This window comes from Coregonus clupeaformis, chromosome 35, assembly GCF_020615455.1.
Source record: "Coregonus clupeaformis isolate EN_2021a chromosome 35, ASM2061545v1, whole genome shotgun sequence".
Taxonomy (NCBI): Eukaryota; Metazoa; Chordata; class Actinopteri; order Salmoniformes; family Salmonidae; genus Coregonus; species Coregonus clupeaformis.
This window is the reverse complement of record NC_059226.1, coordinates 19,493,100-19,514,343: the sequence shown is the minus strand read 5'-3', so window position 1 is coordinate 19,514,343 and position 21,244 is coordinate 19,493,100. Positions and strand designations below refer to the sequence as shown.

The 21,244-nt window shown below is 45.3% G+C and overlaps 3 protein-coding genes across 4 annotated transcripts; 1 reads left to right on the top strand and 2 right to left on the bottom strand.

Annotated features, from left to right (window-relative positions):
- The first annotated feature begins 10,468 nt into the window (after positions 1 to 10,468).
- On the top strand, positions 10,469 to 13,224 carry LOC121551735 (keratin, type I cytoskeletal 47 kDa-like). Its single transcript, XM_041864473.2, has 6 exons — positions 10,469 to 10,639; positions 10,973 to 11,055; positions 11,242 to 11,398; positions 11,754 to 11,918; positions 12,298 to 12,726; positions 13,146 to 13,224. Exons 1-6 carry the CDS (start codon positions 10,469 to 10,471, stop codon positions 13,197 to 13,199), a joined length of 1,059 nt encoding a protein of 352 aa, XP_041720407.2. The 3' UTR covers positions 13,200 to 13,224.
- A 2,148-nt stretch (positions 13,225 to 15,372) lies between these two features.
- Positions 15,373 to 17,804, bottom strand: LOC121550531 (DELTA-stichotoxin-Hcr4a). The gene is made up of 3 exons (XM_041862825.2): positions 17,721 to 17,804; positions 16,786 to 16,922; positions 15,373 to 16,693 (listed from the first exon to the last, which is right to left on the bottom strand). Exons 2-3 carry the CDS (start codon positions 16,887 to 16,889, stop codon positions 16,246 to 16,248), a joined length of 552 nt encoding a protein of 183 aa, XP_041718759.1. The 5' UTR covers positions 16,890 to 16,922; positions 17,721 to 17,804; the 3' UTR covers positions 15,373 to 16,245.
- Positions 17,805 to 19,104: 1,300 nt separating this feature from the next.
- LOC121550616 (bryoporin) lies at positions 19,105 to 20,975 on the bottom strand. Of its 2 annotated transcripts, none has more exons than XM_041862945.1 (3): positions 20,871 to 20,975; positions 20,427 to 20,540; positions 19,105 to 19,888 (listed from the first exon to the last, which is right to left on the bottom strand). In XM_041862945.1, exons 2-3 carry the CDS (start codon positions 20,528 to 20,530, stop codon positions 19,459 to 19,461), a joined length of 534 nt encoding a protein of 177 aa, XP_041718879.1. In that variant the 5' UTR covers positions 20,531 to 20,540; positions 20,871 to 20,975; the 3' UTR covers positions 19,105 to 19,458. The 2 variants fall into 2 exon arrangements, with proteins under 2 accessions (XP_041718879.1, XP_041718878.1); XM_041862944.2 differs by having other exon boundaries at positions 20,427 to 20,564; positions 20,871 to 20,967.
- Between the last annotated feature and the right edge of the window lie 269 nt (positions 20,976 to 21,244).

Here is a 21,244-nt window from a genome sequence, read left to right as displayed (position 1 = left end):
AGAAAGTTTTGCCGTTTTTAAGGAATATAATCTCAATAGTCATTTTTTTTCAAGCAAGCATGCTAACTAAGCAGATGGCTCCGATCTTTTTTCTGTAGCACTGGATGAGAGTACTGACATCAGAGACACCGTTCAATTTCTAACTTTGAAATAACAGAGGAACTTCTTGCGATGGAATCAATGATGGGAACAACCAGGGGCTCTGATTTATATGACAGGGTGTCTGCCTGCTTGGAAAAAAATGGATCTACTGTGGAGAAAACTGACAAACGTCACAAAAGATGGATCACCAAACCTAACCGCTAAAAACATTGGCCTACTAAAAAGATTACAAGACAAAGTAAAAGAAGAAAGCCCTAACTCGGAGGAATTGATATTTCTTCACTGTATTATTCATCAGGAAGCCCTGTGTAAAAGTGTGTTAAAGCTGGAAAATGTTGTCAAAGTGGTTGCAAAACTTGTCAACTTTATACAGGCAAGGGGGCTTAACCATTGTCAGTTCATTCAGCTGCTCAATGACACAGAGGCAGAGCACCAGGACTTGTTGTACCATTCAAATGTGCGCTGGCTAAGCCTGGGGAAAGTATTTCGCCATGTGTGGGAACTGAGAGGGGAGATAGGTATGTTCCTTGATACGGTTGGTAAAGCTGATGACTTCTCAGAGTTGAAAGACACAGACTGGCTGGGCGACTTTGCTTTCGGTGTGGACATATTGAGGCATCTGAAAGATCTAAATGTGAAACTGCAGGGAAATTGTGTTTTTGTGCCTGAACTGTATTTAACGTGAAAGCATTCAAGGCCAAACTTATGTTGTTCTCCAGACAAATGAGCAGCCGGTCTCTCGCTAATTTTCCGACACTGGCCGAACTGAACGCGCCCACATCGCAGTGCCGCACTGAGACATACAGTAGCACTTTGATCGACCTGCATGCTGAGTTTTCCCGCCGTTTCTCAGACTTCACCAAGATTGAGACTGAGCTGGAGGTTGTATCATGCCCCCTGTCTTTCGACAGTGAGAAAGCAGCAACAGACACACAATTGGAGCTCATTGACATCCAATGTGACAGAGCTTTGAAGGAGAAGTACAAAACAGCAACAATAGACCAGTTCTATGGCTCACTGAATTAAACAACGTTTCCAAAGATTAAAAAGCACGCCCAAAAGATGCTTGTGTATGTGTGTGAACAAACGTTCTCAGTCATGAATTACAACAAATCCCATCGCAGGTCAAATTTAACAAATGACCACTTGTCAGCTGTTCTGAGAATCTTCACATCAAAGATGACACCAGACTTTGATGCCCTTGCCAAGAGAGGTGACCAGACCCATTGTTCACATTAAGACTCGAATAACCGTGACTGGGGTAGACAAGGATTATGCTTTTTCATGGTGATGGTTATGCAGTAAGAATGATCCAGTAATGCACTTGGATACAGGTAACAACTAATCAGTCAGATTTGGGCTGAGGTGATTGGATACTGTAAATATGGCTCACAATGGAGATGAGAATTATTCCTTAATATGCTTTCAAAAACAGACCATTTCAAATGAAACGGATGCGCTTACCATATGTTTCACACAAATTTTAGACGCATATGTTTCACACAAATATTAGACGTTTTTTTTTTTTTTACACATTTGCTGTTACATTTTGCATGTCTCCAGTCATATAATATATATCAATATTGAAGTTTGCATATTGTGACTGTAAGTTTGATTGTACTTTACAAGGGTAGAATTGTTCTGCAAGCATATGTACACCTACAGTACACTAGTAGTTGCATGTCAATGTGAAAATGAATAAAGGCTTCACATGTTTTGTCACGCATATAGTATGTGGCCCTTCACTTGGTTTCAAAAACTCAATGTGGCCCTTGAGCCAAAAGGTTTGCCCACCCTAGACTCTAGGGTTTACCGAGAATGGTGCGACAAACAAAAAACATCCAGTCAGCGGCAGTCCTGTGGATCAACACAACTCTTTGATGAGAGAGGTCGAAGGAGAATGGCAAAAATTATGCAAGCTAACAGGCGGGCCACAAACAGACAAATGACGTGGCAGTACAACAGAACTGTGGTGTGAAGAACGGCATCTCGGAACACACAACTCGACAATCCTTGTCACAGATGGGCTATTGCAGCAGATGACCACACCGAGTTCCACACCTATCAGCTAAAAACAAGAAGAAGCGACTTGAGTGAGCATGCGATCACCAACACTGGACAATTGAGGAGTGGAAAAACATCGCCTGGTCTGATTAATCCCGGTTCCTGTTGCGTCATGCTGATGGCAGAGTCAGGATTTGGCATAAGCAACATGAGCCCATGGACCCATCCTGCCTGGTTGCGGTGGTGTACTGGTGTGGGGAAGTTTTCCTGGCACACGTTAGGTCCCTTGATACCAATTGAGCAACAAACGTTTCTGATGATACCGATGAATTAATCCATGCACACAATGTGCTAATTTCCCATTTCCTTTTTGATCAGAAACAATATTTGATTTGATGTGCATGAAATTGTTTGGTGAAATACGCATGAAGGACAGTAGGAGCCAATGACTCTGCACCTTTTGATAGTTGTTTTTCCTATTTTGATTATCATGATGTGACTGCAATGAAAATCTATTGCTATTGATTACATTGGATGCAGACTAACTTTCTTTTTTCTCCCAGCTTGACTCAAGAGGTTACATTTGGAAAATACATTTACTGTTATGCAAAAGACCACAGAGTTCTGTGCCGTGTGTACACTGTTTTGAAGATCGACAACATTGTTCCAAAAAATGCTTGTATGCAGATGAGAAAAAATGTAAAAGGCTGTGTAGTTTATCTAACACTATGACCCCACAGCTATGGTATATACCATTACATAATGTTGTGAGACGTCTCAACGTGCAGATTAAAGTGAAGTGATATAGAAGAGAGTTCTCCCGGCCTCATAGTTTCCTAGATCTACTGCTGATGTAACAGTGTTGCTTCCGTCCCTCTCCTCGCCCCTACCTGGGCTTGAACCAGGGACCCTCCGCACACATCGACAACAGTCACCCTCGACGCACCGTTACCCGTCACTCCACAAAAGCCGCGGCCCTTGCAGAGCAAGGGAAACAACTACTTCAAGGTCTCAGGGCGAGTGACGTCACCGATTGAAACGCTACTAGTGCGCACTGCTAACTAGCTAGCCATTTCACACCGGTTACACTGACATAGGCTGACATGTTGCTGGCGGGCTGTTCTCTTCTCTTCTCCTCTCCCTGCCTCCCTCCCTGGAAAAGGACCAGAGGGGTATACTACAAAGCAGGATCAATAAATTAGCTAACTTTGATAAACAACCAAAAATAACAATAGATTTGATGTTTCATTAAGAAAGCTAAACTCAGATATGTGTATTTGATTGTTGATTCAATTAGACCATGCCCATTCAAAGCGCATCTTTATAAAAAAGATGAAGTTATTTCAGAATATGTTGTCAAGCTAGATGGCTAAGTCATCAATCAACTCATCTATGGACCCGTTCACTTATGTAACACCTGTCACATCTGACATATACTCAGATTAATTTATGCTTTTCAAATCCTTTCATTTCACGTTGGTGGGATAACCTAAAGGCAGAAGAAGCTTAGTCTGTAAACATATCCAAACAGATCCTAGCAACGTGTTTTAATGCAATATGCAAATGATGACATTAAGGTTACCAATTGCATTAGGGAACTAAATCTGTGACCAAATAGGTAGGTACAAGATCACGAACGATGTAAACATTATCTGGGTATTTGCATTTCAATGCGAGTTCAACCATAATTTGTCTGTGGGATTGTACCCTGTTTATTCTGGTGATAACTGGATCACTGGCTGTCTCATGGCGTGTGTGTGTGTCATGATCGGGATGGCCTGAACTCGCAGCCTGATAGAATACCAAGGCAAACCGCATTAACTGCAGTCAAAACACGGTGGAACAAAGCCAGAGTGCAGTAACTTCACTTAGTAACTTAAGTTACTGCTGTTTACCTTGGTTTTTACTTGGATTTTGTAGTTACTGGAAATTTCACACTCTTATTTTCTCTGAAACTGAAGATAATTGAACCAGGACAATTTGTCACAAGATAAAACAGATGCTACAAAGCCTGATTTCGGTCTTAACTCAATTTTGACCAAATGTGCAGTTACTGTAGTTTGCAGTGTACAGTAGTGTCAGTGGAGACTGCTGAGGGGAGGACGGCTCATAAATATGGCTAGAATGGAGTCAATGGAATGGCATCAAACACATCAACGATGTGGTTTCCATGTGGTTGATACCATTACGTTGACTCCATTCCAGCCATTATTATGAGCCGTCCTCCCCTCAGCAGCTTCCACTGAGTAGTGTTGGCCTATGACCCTATCATTCTTGTTTGCACGTCTGGACATACAAGAGTTGGAGGAAGGGGTGAGAGGAGGGGTGGCATGTTTGTGAGTGAAAGGGCTAGAGGACATCCTGCAGATGGGTTGACTGGCTGACAAAGAGGACTGAGTGGCATGCCCACTGGGCACAGACGTCAATTCAATGTCTATTCCATGTTGGTTCCACGTAATTTCATTGAAATTACATGGAAACAACATTGATTCAACCAGTGGTGCCCAGATGGTGGGTTGTGTTGGGGGCTTAAGAGAAGGAAAAGTCGATGCACAGAACAGAGATGGGATGGGCAGTGGTTTGTATTGATCTCCTGTCTGTTTTGCTGTCAGATGATCAGTCCCAGACAGAGTGCTGGCGTTCATCATTTAGCCAATGTGAGGATGAGAGAGCTATAAATACATAGCAAACTATTGAATATAACCTTTTTGCTTAGTTACATGCAGATACAGTTGAAGTCCGAAGTTTACATACACTTAGGTTGGAGTCATTAAAACTCGTTTTTCAACCACTCCACAAATGTCTTGTTAACAAACTATAGTTTTGGCAAGTCATTTAGGACATCTACTTTGTGCATGACACAATTAATTTTTCCAACAATTGTTTACAGACAGATTATTTCACTTATAATTCACTGTTTCACAATTCCAGTGGGTCAGAAGTTTACATACACTAAGTTGACTGTGCCTTTAAACAGCTTGGAAAATTCCAGAAAATGATGTCATGGCTTTAGAAGCTTCTGATAGGCATTTGAGTCAATTGGAGGTGTACCTGTGGATGTAGGGCGGCAGGTAGCTTAGTGGTTAAGAGCGTTGTGCCAGTAACTGAAAGGTAGCTGGTTCTAATCCCCGAGCTGACTAGGTGAAAAATCTGCCGATGTGCCCTTGAGCAAGGCACTTAACCCTAATTGCTCATGTAAGTCGCTCTGGATAAGAGTGTCTGCTAAATGACGTAAATGTGAAATTATGTATTTCAAGGCATACCTTCAAACTCAGTGTCTCTTTGCTTGACATCATGGGAAAATCAAAAGAAATCAGCCAAGACCTTAGAAAAAGAATTGTAGACCTCCACAAGTCTGGTTCGTCCTTGGGAGCAATTTCCAAACGCCTGAAGGTACCACGTTCATCTGTATAAACACCATGGGTGTCACGCCCTGGCTCTAGGGAATCTTTTAAGTTGAGCCAGGGTGTGTAGAGTTTATGTTTTGTGCTCGTTGTGTCTAGTCTAGTTTTTGTATATCTATGTTGGCCAGAGTGGTTCTCAATCAGAGGCAACGAGTATCAGCTGTTGCTGGTTGTCTCTGATTGGGAACCATATTTAGTCAGGTGGTTTTCCCACAGTGTTTGTGGGATCTTGTTCCGTGTTGGATTGTGGTTTGCACCTGTGGACGTCACGTATCGATTTGTTGTTTTGTTCGTGTATCATTTAATAAATAAGTACGTTCACCTTCCACGCTGCGCCTTGGTCCTCTATATCCGACGATCGTGACAGAAGATCCCACCAATACAGGACCAAGCAGCGTGCCCAGGCAGGAGAGGAGAAGCGGCGCCAACCGGGCAGTCGTCGGACAGGCGAGGGGCACCCCCAAGAAATTTTTAGGGGGGGGCACATGGAAGGGACGACGGGGCCACTGGAGGCAGATAAGGGGCGAGTTGGTGGACGAGGAGAGAAGGCCACCGGGTTACGGGAGCCATTGGTGTATAGAGGGAAGGAAAATGTAGAGGCACGGCGAGAGGTAGTGAAGTGTGTTGCCAGTCCGGTCCGGCCCGTTCCTGATCCCCGTGTAAGGCCAGTGGTGTGTGTTCCCAGTACGGTCCGGCCTGTTCCTGTCCATCGCGCCAAGGATATGGTGCGCGTCGCAGGCCCGGCCCGGCCTGTTCCTGCCCCTCGCACCAAGCCTATGGTGCGTGTCGCCAGCCCGGCCCGGCCTGTTCCTGCTCCCCGCACCAAGCCAATGGTGCGCGTCGCCAGCCCGGCCCAGCCCGTTCCTGCTCCCCGCACCAAACCTGTGGTGCGCATCGCCAGCCCGGTCCGGCCTGTTCCTGCTCCCCGCACCAAGTTAGTGGTGCGCGTCGCCAGCCCGGCCCGGCCAGTTCCTGCTCCCGCACCAAGCCAATGGTGCGCGTCGCCAGCCTGGTTCGGCCTGTTCCTGCTCCCCGCACCAAACCTGTGGTGCACATCGCCAGCCCGTGCCCGTTTCACCGGTGCCTGGTCAGGTACCGGTCAGCTGCTCCACACCGGAGCCTGAGCAATCCGCTCCACCGAAGTCCAGTCCAGCTCCAGCCAGTGGGGCTAGACCAGACCAGGGGCACTACGGGGGGGGTAGTAGAGGGTGGTGGTCAAGCCCGGAGCCGGAACCGCCTCCGAGGAGGAATGCCCACCCAGCCCTCTCCTGTTCGGTGATGTTTAGGCGCGGTCGCAGTCCGCGCCTTTAGGGGGGGGTACTGTCACGCCCTGGCTCTAGGGACTCTTTTAAGTTGAGCCAGGGTGTGTAGAGTTTATGTTTTGTGCTCGTTGTGTCTAGTCTAGTTTTTGTATATCTATGTTGGCCAGAGTGGTTCTCAATCAGAGGCAACGAGTATCAGCTGTTGCTGGTTGTCTCTGATTGGGAACCATATTTAGTCAGGTGGTTTTCCCACAGTGTTTGTGGGATCTTGTTCCGTGTTGGTTTGTGGTTTGCACCTGTGGACGTCACGTATCGATTTGTTGTTTTGTTCGTGTATCATTTAATAAATAAGTATGTTCACCTTCCACGCTGCGCCTTGGTCCTCTATATCCGACGATCGTGACAGAAGATCCCACCAATACAGGACCAAGCAGCGTGCCCAGGCAGGAGAGGAGAAGCGGCGCCAACCGGGCAGTCGTCGGACAGGCGAGGGGCACCCCCAAGAAATTTTTAGGGGGGGGGCACATGGAAGGGACGACGGGGCCACTGGAGGCAGATAAGGGGCGAGTTGGTGGACGAGGAGAGAAGGCCACCGGGTTACGGGAGCCATTGGTGTATAGAGGGAAGGAAAATGTAGAGGCACGGCGAGAGGTAGTGAAGTGTGTTGCCAGTCCGGTCCGGCCCGTTCCTGATCCCCGTGTAAGGCCAGTGGTGTGTGTTCCCAGTACGGTCCGGCCTGTTCCTGTCCATCGCGCCAAGCATATGGTGCGCGTCGCCAGCCCGGCCCGGCCTGTTCCTGCCCCTCGCACCAAGCCTATGGTGCGTGTCGCCAGCCCGGCCCGGCCTGTTCCTGCTCCCCGCACCAAGCCAATGGTGCGCGTCGCCAGCCCGGCCCAGCCCGTTCCTGCTCCCCGCACCAAACCTGTGGTGCGCATCGCCAGCCCGGTCCGGCCTGTTCCTGCTCCCCGCACCAAGTTAGTGGTGCGCGTCGCCAGCCCGGCCCGGCCAGTTCCTGCTCCCCGCACCAAGCCAATGGTGCGCGTCGCCAGCCTGGTTCGGCCTGTTCCTGCTCCCCGCACCAAACCTGTGGTGCACATCGCCAGCCCGTGCCCGTTTCACCGGTGCCTGGTCAGGTACCGGTCAGCTGCTCCACACCGGAGCCTGAGCAATCCGCTCCACCGAAGTCCAGTCCAGCTCCAGCCAGTGGGGCTAGACCAGACCAGGGGCACTATGGGGGTAGTAGAGGGTGGTGGTCAAGCCCGGAGCCGGAACCGCCTCCGAGGAGGAATGCCCACCCAGCCCTCTCCTGTTCGGTGATGTTTAGGCGCGGTCGCAGTCCGCGCCTTTAGGGGGGGGTACTGTCACGCCCTGGCTCTAGGGACTCTTTTAAGTTGAGCCAGGGTGTGTAGAGTTTATGTTTTGTGCTCGTTGTGTCTAGTCTAGTTTTTGTATATCTATGTTGGCCAGAGTGGTTCTCAATCAGAGGCAACGAGTATCAGCTGTTGCTGTTTGTCTCTGATTGGGAACCATATTTAGTCAGGTGGTTTTCCCACAGTGTTTGTGGGATCTTGTTCCGTGTTGGTTTGTGGTTTGCACCTGTGGACGTCACGTATCGATTTGTTGTTTTGCTCGTGTATCATTTAATAAATAAGTATGTTCACCTTCCACGCTGCGCCTTGGTCCTCTATATCCGACGATCGTGACAATGGGTCCACGCAGCCGCCATACTGCTCAGGAAGGAGACACGTTCTGTCTCCCAGAGATGAATGTACTTTGGTGCTGAAAGTGCAAATCAATCCCAGAACAACAGCAAAGGACCTTGTGAAGATGCTGGAGGAAACCGGTACAAAAGTATCTATATCCACAGTAAAACGAGTCCTATATCGACATAACCTGAAAGGCCGCTCAGCAAGGAAGAAGCCACTGCTCCAAAACCGCCATAAAAAAGCCAGACTACGGTTTGCAACTGCACATGGGGACAAAGATCATACTTTTTGGATAAATGTCCTCAGGTCTGATGAAACAAAAATAGACCTGTTTGGCCATAATGACCATCGTTATGTTTGGAGGAAAAAGGGGTGGCTTGCAAGCCGAAGAACACCATCCCAACCGTGAAGCACGGGGTGGCAGCATCATGCTGTGGGGGTGCTTTGCTGCAGGAGGGACTTGTGCACTTCACAAAATAGATGGCATCATGAGGAAGGAAAATTATGTGGATATATTGAAGCAACATCTCAAGACATCAGTCAGGAAGTTAAAGCTTGGTCGCAAATGGGTCTTCCAAAAGGACAATGACCCCAAGCATACTTCCAAAGTTGTGGCAAAATGGCTTAAGGACAACAAAGTCAAGGTATTGGAGTGGCCATCAAAAAGCCCTGACCTCAATCCTATAGAAAATCTGTGGGCAGAACTGAAAAAGCGTGTCTGAGCAAGGAGGCCTACAAACCTGACTCAGTTACACCAGCTCTGTCAGGAGGAATGGGCCAAAATTCCCCCAACTTATTGTGGGAAGCTTGTGGAAGGCTACCCAAAACATTTTACCCAAGTTAAACAATTTAAAGGCAATGCTACCAAATACTAATTGAGTCTATGTAAACTTCTGACCCACTGGGAATGTGATGAAAGAAATAAAAGCTGAAATAAATCATTCTCTCTACTATTATTCTGACATTTCACATTCTTAAAATAAAGTGGTGATCCTAACTGACCTAAGACAGGGAATTTTTACTAGGATTAAATGTCAGGAATTGTGAAAAACTGAGTTTAAATGTATTTGGCTAAGGTGTATGTAAACTTCCGACTTCAACTGTGTGTGTGTGTCAATGTTTAAATGTAATTCAGTAAATAGCCTACACATGCCACTAATTAGTAATTGTGTAATGTAGTGTATTGGCCTTGCAACAAGGAAGAGCAGAGGAAAGCCAGAGAGAAAGAGAGATCTTACTCATCCCCAATATGACAAGTTAGCAGAACACATAGTAACCAAAGGGAAACAGATTTGTTTTTACTTCATAGCCCTTTTACATGGACTCTGGAAAAACAAAGATACTCCCAGCAGGGTCAGAGTGTATGAGAGAGAGAGAGAGAGAGAGAGAGAGAGAGAGAGAGAGAGAGAGAGAGAGAGAGAGAGAGAGAGAGAGAGAGAGAGAGAGAGAGAGAGAGAGAGAGAGAGAGAGAGAGAGAGAGAGAGAGAGAGAGAGAGAGAGAGAGAGAGAGAGAGAGAGAGAGAGAGAGAGAGAGACCGTGTGATCGTGAACATGAAAATACAGAGATGGCTCAAGGCAGACCCCAGTCAGCACATTCCACATGACCATTAATAACAGTGTTTCCTTGTCAGATTGATGTCCTGATATAAGTCATCATGGCCACATTCTCCATTCGCAGAAGCAGCTTCTCTAGCATTGGAGTCGGGCTAAGCTCAGGAGCCTCCATGGGGAGCTTCAACTCCTCACGCTCTGACATGGGCATGTCCATGATTTCCGGGAGATCTGGAAGTGTGTACACAGGGACCGGGGGTAAGGGCATTCGCATCTCCTCCATTACAGCCTCCCTCTCCGCTGGTGGGGGCCGATTCAGCTCCATGGGTGGGGGCTTTGGCTCTTGAGGTGGTGGAGGGATGAGCTTCGGTGGCTTCTCCATGGATGGTGGGGCCGGGGGAGGCAGAGGAGCGTCCATCACAGTCAGTGAAAAGCCACCATGCAGAACCTGAACACGTGCCTGGGTACGTACCTGGAGAAGGTTGCCACCCTGGAGGAGGCCAACATCAAGCCGGAGCTGCAGTTCAGGGAGTGGGGGCACAGCCACGTCAAGGTCGACACCAGGGACATCAGCACCCACCAGGTGGCCATCGATGAGCTCCGCTCCAAGGTATGTTCCTTGTTGGTTTACTATGATGGACAAAACATGCATAAATGAAGATGGATAAAACTCACAAATACTGATCGATTTTGTGGTATTACTGTACATGGCATTAATATAATTTTTTTGTGCTGGTTGCCTTTATTCATTAAACTCCCAGGTTATAACAGCTGCCAGCCAAGACCTTTACAATGCATTTACTGAGCACTGATGCATTACATATTGTGACATATGCAAAATAACATTGGTGTAATGCCAAACTATTTAATGATGCAATTGAAAGGCGTCTCCAGTGGTGTGAGATAATATAACCAGAAACCTGATACTTTTCTCTGTGTGAAGTTCTTGGCAACCACCACTGTAGCGGCTGAGTTGGCCCTACAGGTGAATAACATCAAACTGGCTGCAGATGACTTCAGAATAAAGTGAGTCTAACATATAAGCTGTTAGCAATTAGTTACCCTTTTTTTTCCAAGATTGATCTGAATATTTCATGAATGAATAAAACAATATTATTCCATTGCATTACAATTGCTGAAATGTCAGATATCGTAGAGATATTTATAGTATATCTTGATCAACTGGAGTCCAAACTAAGTGTCAACCACATGGTTTGAGAGTGAGTTTGGCCTGCGCCAGTCTGTGGAGGCAGACATCGGGGGGCTGAAGAGGATGCTGGGGGAGATGTTCCTGGCCAGCAGCGACCTGGAGATGCAGCTGGAGGACCTGAAGGATGAGGTGGTTTACCTCAAGAAGAACCATAAGGAGGTGGGTCTCGTAGTAGGGTAGCCTGGTCCCAGATCTGTCTGTGCTGTCTTGCCAACTCCTACAGTCATTGTCACGCCACATGACATGACAATGACCATAGGAGTTGGCAATACAGCAAAGAGAGATCTGGGACCAGGCTAGTAGTAGTGCACAGCATGGATAACACTGATATTAGACCAAGTCTGCATCTGAAATGCTACCCTATTCCCTATATAGTGCACTACTTTTGACCAGGGCCCATCAAAACAGCCCAGGGCTCTAGTCGAAAGTAGTGTACTTTAAGGAAAAGAGTGCCATTTTGGACCAATCAAAATGCTGATACTACTGTAACGTTGTTGTTGATGTTGTTTCCTAGGAGACCATATCGTTCAGTGCCCCGATGAGTGGTCAGGTGCAGGTGGAGGTGGACGCCGCCCCGGCCCAGGACTTGAATGCTGTCATCACTGAGATCAGAGAGCAGTACGAGGGCATGGTGGCAAAGAGACGTAGAGAGACCGAGGCCTGGTTCAAGAACAAGGGAAGGGGACAAACACACAGACATAGATGATGTCCCAAATTGCACCCTATTTCTATATGGTGCACTACTTTTGACCAGGGCCCATAAAGCTCTGGTAAAAAGTAGTGCACTATGTAGGGAATAGGGTGCCATAGGGTGCCATTTGGGACGCAACAATAGTGTATGACTACAGGGACCTGAATACATAACATTTCAAGATTATTTTCTCTATTCAAGAAATAACAGTATTGATGCTCAATAATAAATACTTCTGTGGGCTTTCATTTTTTTCTTTACTATTGATTATTATGTTTTCATATAATATATTTTATATATGTCTTATACTGATTAAATATTTATTAATGAGTTAATTATTTTGACCTGTGTGTGTTGGTCCCCTCAGGCTAAAGTGGTGCAGACCACCAGTGTAGAGCTGAAGAGCGGCCAGTCCACCGCCAGAGACCTGGGACTGGAGCTGCAGTCTCCCCAGTCCACCGCCAGAGACCTGGGACTGGAGCTGCAGTCTCCCCAGTCCACCGCCAGAGACCTGGGACTGGAGCTGCAGTCTCCCCAGTCCACCGCCAGAGACCTGGGACTGGAGCTGCAGTCTCCCCAGTCCACCGCCAGAGACCTGGGACTGGAGCTGCAGTCTCCCCAGTCCACCGCCAGAGACCTGGGACTGGAGCTGCAGTCTCCCCAGTCCACCGCCAGAGACCTGGGACTGGAGCTGCAGTCTCCCCAGTCCACCGCCAGAGACCTGGGACTGGAGCTGCAGTCTCCCCAGTCCTCCGCCAGAGGCCTGGGACTGGAGCTGCAGTCTCCCCACTCCATGGTAAAGTGGCACACCCAGCACGGCAGACTTAGAACTTCTTGGATAGAAGCACTTTAGTTTCTCATTTACCTATCACATTATAAGACTCTCAGTTTGGACCCTATGATTTACTATTACAACATGCATCATGTTACTCAGAACAAATAGGCCTAAAGAGTTTCAAAACTTTTACGTTTCGTCCCCCCCAAAAAACTATCCAATGTGACAAGCCACAAATTATTTTTACAGTTCCAAGGATCACTTAAGCTAAAGACATCACAACCCTTGCTCCTTACTTATCTGCTGTAGGGATTGAACATACATTTATTTGGAAAATAAAAATGGAAAATGACCTCCAGAAACAAAGTGTCCAAGTCAGACTTAACCAAAAATAAGTTCAGCTCAGTTCTCACTGTGTGTCTGTGGCCCTACCCTTGTAGAAGGCTCTATGGAGGGGAACCTTGCGGAGATGGAGGCTTGCTACGGAGCTATGATGATGAGCCTGCAGGCGTCAGTGACAGGTCTGGAGAGCCAGCTGACCCAGATCAGGGCAGACACAGAGCGCAGCTCCCAGGAGTACCAGGCCCTGCTGGACATCAAGACCACAGGCTGCTGAAGGGAGGAGACATTGGGTGAGCTGACCTCTCAACTCTGACCCTTTGACTCTCAGTATGACATCAGTCCTCCTCCTCTCTGATGAAGGCTGTCTTGAGGATATTGTGTCCTTTGAAATATGTTATCATGAGATTTTGGTTCATTGTGCTGACATTTGGGATTTTTCTGAACTTTTCTCCTTTTGTTCAATGGCAGCTAACCATCATGTTAGATGTACCTCTATATATTGTGCCCAGTATTAGTTAGATAAATGCTCCCTAATGTGTGAATATGTTCTGTTGTAGAACAGTGTGAGTCATTCCCTTGGGCAGCCTCTAGGTGGCAGTCTTTGAAAGCAGATAAAGACAGAGCACTAGGATAACACAACAAATTGGTAACATTAGTTCAGACCAGTGAATGTTTTAGCAGATGAAGGTGCATTATTTTGTCAGTATTATTCACTTGAATCACTTCTGATTGTGTTCTTTTGTTTCTGTAGGTATGCAGTAACCAACACAGGAGTAAGCCTAACCAAACTCGGTGTGACCAAACTCGAATTTGATCTCTTTTGATCATTCTGTTTGGGAACTCCCATATTGAATCAACACACTTTTATTACCCAGATTAATAAGAATGATATGAAGTACACACAGGTGTGAACAGCAAATAGAAATTAACTGCATATTACATTTGTAGTTGACACTGTCTCATCAAATGTCTGGTGTCTGTCAGAGGACCACAATTCTCTCTCTCTCTCTCTCTCTCTCTCTCTCTCTCTCTCTCTCTCTCTCTCTCTCTCTCTCTCTCTCTCTCTCTCTCTCTCTCTCTCTCTCTCTCTCTCATTTCAGTTCCAGCTCGTTAAAGTGACAGTAATAGAGGAGCTGGTGGATGGAGAGGTTGTGAGCTCCACCTCCTCTACAACCACAGAAGAGGTGGCAGACTCTTATCTCAACACTGTTTAACACCAGATACAGGAGAATGTTCAGCTCTAATCAACTGATTCTCTTCAAATAAAACAGTTCAAGTACATATATGGCTTTGTATATGTTGTTGTGCTTTGGCTGTTTTTGAGGAAATATACTAAATGCCAAGCTTACTATTCTATGAGTCCATGCACGCACGCATGCACACACACACACACAAATGCAGGCACGTACGCACGCACCCACACAAAACACAATCACATACAACACAATACATGAAAGCATGTATATGCAGGTGTATGAGTGAATACACGGGGGAGATTGAAAGAGGGAGAGTGTGAAAAGAGTGAGGGAGTTGATCCTCTTTCAAAGATGTAACAGACAAAAATCCCTGCTTAGCGCGCCGAGTGGCCCCATCTGTTATAGGCGGCTGTGCCTGTCGCTGTTTCAATGCACCCCTCAACAATGCTTCTGAGATTGAGCCTAAATAGAGCTAGTTTATGCTTCTATACTATGTAAATGCTACAGCGGCAAGAGAAACCTTCGATCAGGGCCTTTTTGTGTGGCAGTAACCAGTTAATGCAGCTAAAGCATAATTAATCTACTGCGCGGGCGAAACAGAGTTGGAATTGTAAATGGAATTGCTGTTAGAAACGCAATAACTTCTGCCTGGGATGTGATTTAAGAGCTTATGCAGTTTTCTCTCTTAGCAGTACCCTTATTTTCACATTGCATCATTATAATCGTAGCAGTACTATTACCATAATAAGTGTGTACTCTATGTGTGTGTGTGTGTAAGTCACTCCCATTGTGGGGCTGGTGCAGTATTGTTGATCGTCTGATAGCATTTCAAGAAATACCCATGCCTCTGCCTATAGGGCTAGGGAAATAGAATTAGACTGTAAGTAGAAGTGATAATGGTTTCTTCTCTGTGTTGGTATTTAGTGAATGATAGCTGTTAGTGGGGAAGAGACTTCCTATTCACTGGCTGTCATCTCCTCCGTCAGGCCCTTGAAGCTCTCTGTGCGATGACAGGCACAGCCTTACAGTTCCTCTGAAGAGACTTTGAAATGCTACATTTGCTTTCAATAGAAGTTTAATATTGACATGGTTGTGCTTATCAAGGGTGAGTATAATGCAAACTGTGCATTATGCCTTGAAACATTTTAGGAAAACACAGTGTGGTGGAATAGGGTGCACCAGCCATGGCCATTGACTCACTACAACCCTGTGAATCACGCATCTTGTTACAGATACACTATAGTTTAGGTGATCACAGGTACCCTCTACAGACTAAGCCCTGTCTAAGCCAAGGGGGTCTACTAAGCTACAGTATATTGAATTGTTTTGAGAAGGTCATACCAAGGATCATTTAGCTATTTGATTTGGAATTTTAAGACCCCTTGAAGCATAAAAAATATATAGGAAAAAATTATTTGATGAAAAATGTATTTTGGCCTTACATACTGTATCCATTAAAAGCCTGTATAATTTTCCTTCAGGGACAATGTTGCATAATTTTTCCTGGCTCAATCAATAGAGAGAAACTCATCATACACAAATAGCTTTAGCAAAACAACAACATTTATTCCATAGACTATTATTGCCATAAGTAGATACAGACAGAGACAGCTCCTGGCTATATGTTGTTAAGTAAGCTATGCACCCTCGTCCTCTGGTGAGTCATTTTGATTTACATTTCTAGAGAAGATGCCAGTTGAAAGAGGATGGTACTGAGAGATGAAGAGAACAGTGACTTCTACAGAAAATAGAAGATATCGCTTCTGCCTGGATTCATAAACAAACTAAACTGTGATCTTAAGCAGATTTACTGAAAGGTAATGTCTTGAAATTCAGACATTTCAGCAACAAAACATGGGTTAAATCATGCATACAGACAGACAGTAGCAGTATAGCAGGGTAGTAATATCTAATGGTGGATGGATTGGTTTTGGCACAGAGGTACAACACAACAGAGGTATACTGTAGTGCTGGTGAAGAGGGTGGAGGCTGGAGGTTCCCCTTAGTAGGCCTGCTGGTTGGGAGTGAACAGCTTGTCCCACACCTCCACCTTCATGATGGCCCTGCCCATGGGGGACATGGTGACCTTGATGTCCAGGTGGTTCCCTTCATAGTTGATCCCTGAGCCATTGGCTTCCTCTCTAATGAAACCTTTCTGGTTTTTTTCATAGTACATCTCTTTATACAGTGACTCATCACAGGCTCGGCCCTTGTTGAAGATGCCCACAGCGAACCAGTTCTTGTAGATGTTGTAGTCCCAGGGCACAGCGAACATGAGGGCCACTGTCTCGATGTAGTCGTTCCGGGACCTCTCAAAGAGGTCATAGGTCAGAACGCCAATGCTGCCCGTTGCCTTGGCGCTTGATTTGCTGAATGTGCAGATATTGGTCTTTAGGGGCCGCACTGTGGGCTGGGGAGGGTTGTAGGTATCCCCACTCTCCAGGAATACCCTAGTGAGAACACACACACAACATGATACTTTCAACATTTCCTTGAATGTACAGTGTGACAATAACAATAGTTTGGTAAAGTGTGTACTCACTTTGGGTTTATGAGACAGTAGTTGTTTGTGAGATTGGTGATCTCAATGGTGACATTCCTCTTGCTGCTCAGGTTAGCTACCACGGCCTCGGCTGACTCTGCCATTTTGGAGTGGTTCTGATATGTACTTCTTTATTTCTACAATACAGAGACTAGCAGGGTTAAGCCTTTCAGTCAGACTGCTGTGTAGCAGTACATTTGGGGTTGACCCCCTGGAATGCCAAGAGGATCTGTATTGATATCTGATCCAATTCTGTCCAAAAATGTACTGTAGAATACAGTTACTGTAAGTGTCCCTCTGAAAACCTTAACTCTTTGTTACAACATGCCCTGCTCATTGTCAAGAGGTTTTTCTCAGAATCAAATACAGTAGAGAACATTATTTTCACATTTCAACAGCAATTTCATCTTCTCTGTTGGCCGTTTGCCTCATGACACACGACACGCACAGGTATTAAACAGCCAGTTTAGAATGGCAGATGTAAGAAAAGCCTGAGAGCCTGTGTGTAGTGAGGAAGATTTCAAGGCAATTCTCAACAATTACAGAATGGCTGCTCACTCTGCTCAGCTCATTAGGAAGCCTGGCTCTTTAATTACATCACTAAGTAACTGTGCAATAACCAGTTTAGAGAGGGGAAACCTGGAGAAAATCATCTCCACTTTCATTTGCAGGGAAACGGATACAAATCAAATGGACGTCTCACATGTAAACTGCACAAATAGATTCACATATGCCAAATAATGAATCTATAAATTGTCTTCATACCAATGGTTAGCGGGGGAGAACCAAATGGAAATAAGATTTTTGTTAAAAATGATCATGGAAAGGGAACAAATGTAGGTGGAATACTGTCACCCTTACAATATCTACATAACCTCTAATTATACTTATTCCAGTAATACTCATAGTTGTCATGAAAAGGACTAATATCTTACCCGTAAAAGACTTCTGAAGCGTGTTCTCTCAGCTCTAGAGTTTAGTTTAGTGAAACGCACCTGAAAGGAGGGACCTTTTTTTTCAAAAACCAGGAACAAGTTTCACTACTCTGTCCAACACCCTCAGTAAACCCTCCCACCAACCACACAACCACCACACACAAAAACACCCTCCTCCCACACACACAGGTACAGTGAGGGAAAAAAGTATTTGATCCCCTGCTGATTTTGTACGTTTGCCCACTGACAAAGACATGATCAGTCAATAATTGTAATGGTAGGTTTATTTGAACAGTGAGAGACAGAATAACAACAAATAAATCCAGAAAAACGCATGTCAAAAATGTTATAAATTGATTTGCATTTTAATGAGGGAAATAAGTATTTGACCCCTCAGCAAAACATGACTTAGTACTTGGTGGCAAAACCCTTGTTGGCAATCACAGAGGTCAGACGTTTCTTGTAGTTGGCCACCAGGTTTGCACGCATCTCAGGAGATTTTCTGTTCCACTCCTCTTTCCAGATCTTCTCCAAGTCATTAAGGTTTCGAGGCTGACGTTTGGCAACTCGAACCTTCAGCTCCCTCCACAGAATTTCTATGGGATTAAGGTCTGGAGACTGGCTAGGCCACTCCAGGACCTTAATGAGCTTCTTCTTGAGCCACTCCTTTGTTCCCTTGGCCGTTTGTTTTGGGTCATTGTCATGCTGGAATAGCCATCCACTACCCATTTTCAATGCCCTTGCGGGCGCTGCAGGATTTCAGTCCTTCACGGCGTAGTGTGTTACCAATTGTTTTGCAAACGTACAAAATCAGCAGGGGATCAAATACTTTTTTCCCTCACTGTACCATGTGGCACACACTACCACCATTACATATTGGGGCTCATATTAAAGTACAGTATAATGTCTTATAGCCAACATTATTTTGTCTAGCTCTGGGGGAACGAGTCCCTACCACACCCTAATCTGGGTTGGAGCTAGAAGACCAGAACAATAGATGGTTCCTGGTAGATAAAGGTTCATTATGTAAGCAGGGAGTAGTCACTCTGCAGTATACTCAGTTTCTCATGATAGATTATGTGTGACTGGATGATTGACTGACTTGGAGGAATTGGATAATTCGTTGCAATGGCATTGTGCAACAGAGGCACTGAATAGGGTGAACAAGTAAATACATGCTCCTCTAAAGCTACGGTCATGTCTTATATGGTGCAGTTCTACAGGACGTAGGACAAGGCAAGAGACCAAGAACCATATAAATCCTGAAAGAATAATGATAGAATCTGAGCCAATAGTCACTGAATCACATGGGATTATTGTATTATGGCCAGTGTAAAGTCTCATAATGATTCATTAAAAACTGACAGTTCTAGGAAACTGAATACAATGTATAACCATTTATTCTTAATGGTAATTATTAATGATACATGAAACTGTTACAGTAGATCGGGTGAGTTAGTGTGTAAGTACATGTTAAAGGTTATCACCAAAACATCTTACACCAATTCATTGTTAAATGTTTTAATAAAACAAACATGTACAGGTGCAGAAAAATACACTGAATCGAGTGTTGTGAACAATTAGACAGCAATATCTTCCAGTTGATAAAGTTCATTAATTGGATAACATAAACCACCTCAGTTGGTTGATTCATTCATTATTATATTTAGTACATGGTTATGTATCAATATAAACTCTTTCCCTGCTGTGAGTTGGTAAAATGGCTTGTTTTCCCTTATTAGTGCCCCATTTTATCATAGAGCTCCACCTTAATGATGGACTTCCCAACATTGGACATGGTGGCCCTCAGGTCTACGTGTTGGGCCTTGTACTCCACCCCTGACCCACGGGCCTCTGATCGGGCAAACTTGCTGAAGTCCTTCTCATTGTACATGTGGTTGTACAGTTGCTTGTCGCAGGCGCGTGCCACCTCGAAGACGCCCACCCCCAGCCAGTTCTTGTAGAAGTTGTAGTCATAGGGCACGGAGAACATGATGGCCATGCGTTCTGAGCACACACGGCTCTGCATGTGGAAAAGGTCGTAGGTCAGGACCCCCACTGCGCCCGTGGCTGTGTCGTCATCCTTGGTGAAGGAGCACACCTCTGTCTTGGTGGTGCGGACTGTGGGCTGGGGTGGATGGTAGCAGTAGCCACTGGACATATACACCCTGGGGGGTAGTAATGGGGAAGGGGTGTCATTAAGGTTCTAATTAATTATCTGAACATTCATGTTGCTGAAGATGGTCATTTATTCAAAATGCAAAACCTTTCAAATGGACTTAAAGTCATGTGAAAATACACTTTTAAACTTGTATAACTTTTACGATCACTGTCCCTCTACTTTTAGTCATTTCATTCTTCCTTTCTTTCTGTCCAGCCACTCTGTGCTGATGGATGGAGTGTGAGTGCTGCTATGGATTCGTAAGCAACACAGAGTGAACCAGCATGCAATGTGCAATGAGCCACATTGTGTCACTTCATGATGGATAGGTGGATGTGTTCAAAGCCACCTTACACATGAAAACCACCCATCCAAGAGATGCCTGCCATAAAATATATTTACTCTGAGAAATTCCACCGAAAAGTAACAGACAAATAACAATCTGGGGATGGTCAGCTGGTTTGCTATTTAGTTATGTAATTTAATTTCCATAGTGGTATACTGTATGTAATGTAAGGAGATTAGAGTATTGAATGCCAACATACTTGGGGTTGATGAGACAGTACCCGGTGGTGACATTGGTGATCTCTATAGTACAGTTCCTGTTGGTGGTTAGAGTGGCTGAAACGGCCTCTGCGTTCTCTGGCATCTTGGCTGGTCTGAGGGAGTTACAGGGAAAAAACCCGTATAGTGGCATTTAGATGAGTGGAAACAGAGTAAGTCTGGAGTGTAAAGATAATGACAGCTGAAGAGTAGCTTTGAGAGTAGCTTTGAGAGTAGCTTTGCCAACAGAAACAAAATAACATTCATTTAAAATCTCTTTAATCTTCCCTTCAACCTCGAACCTCGAGAGTTTGCAGGCAGACGCACGTTTCTAAAAGTCTAGGCAAGGTAGCAAACAAACAGTCCTGATCCCAATGCATCACACGCTAAATATTCTAGCAGGCAGAAGATGTTAATTATGATGAAGACAATGTAAAGATATTCACCTTCTAAGTTCAGAAAACTTCAGCTGTGTCAGGCAGTGGAGAGTAGATTCCTGTTTCCACAGACTCGTAGAGGAGAGGAGGAATTGGCTGAAGTCACGCCTACTCTAATTACACTTTTGCTTGTTCGTGCACAAACCCAGGTGTGGCACGGAACCCATAGAAAATGAGGCAAACCTTTGAACGAGCCAAGGAAGGAGTGAAGAACAGGAAATACTGCATTCCAATGTAATAGTTTGGACTTCTCCTGTATTTGCTGGTGTTATACTGGCTGCTGTTAGTTCTATTACATACAATACTATGGGAGAAGATATTTTAGATAGAAAAAATAGTAAGGGATTTGTGCCAATGAGATTGTTGTAACAAATGCTATCCAT

What these genes read in the sequence shown, in the direction of transcription:
- LOC121550616 (XM_041862945.1), bottom strand. Translation starts at nt 20,530, where the DNA reads ATGCCAGAGAACGCAGAGGCCGTTTCAGCCACTCTAACCACCAACAGG. An exon ending in TACTGTCTCATCAACCCCAA is followed by an intron (nt 19,889 to 20,426) that starts GTATGTTGGCAT and finishes ACTACCCCCCAG; the next exon opens with GGTGTATATGTCCAGTGGCT.
- LOC121551735 (XM_041864473.2), top strand. Translation starts at nt 10,469, where the DNA reads ATGCAGAACCTGAACACGTGCCTGGGTACGTACCTGGAGAAGGTTGCC. An exon ending in TCGATGAGCTCCGCTCCAAG is followed by an intron (nt 10,640 to 10,972) that starts GTATGTTCCTTG and finishes CTCTGTGTGAAG; the next exon opens with TTCTTGGCAACCACCACTGT. An exon ending in GCAGATGACTTCAGAATAAA is followed by an intron (nt 11,056 to 11,241) that starts GTGAGTCTAACA and finishes GTCAACCACATG; the next exon opens with GTTTGAGAGTGAGTTTGGCC.
- LOC121550531 (XM_041862825.2), bottom strand. Translation starts at nt 16,889, where the DNA reads ATGGCAGAGTCAGCCGAGGCCGTGGTAGCTAACCTGAGCAGCAAGAGG. An exon ending in TACTGTCTCATAAACCCAAA is followed by an intron (nt 16,694 to 16,785) that starts GTGAGTACACAC and finishes TGTTCTCACTAG; the next exon opens with GGTATTCCTGGAGAGTGGGG.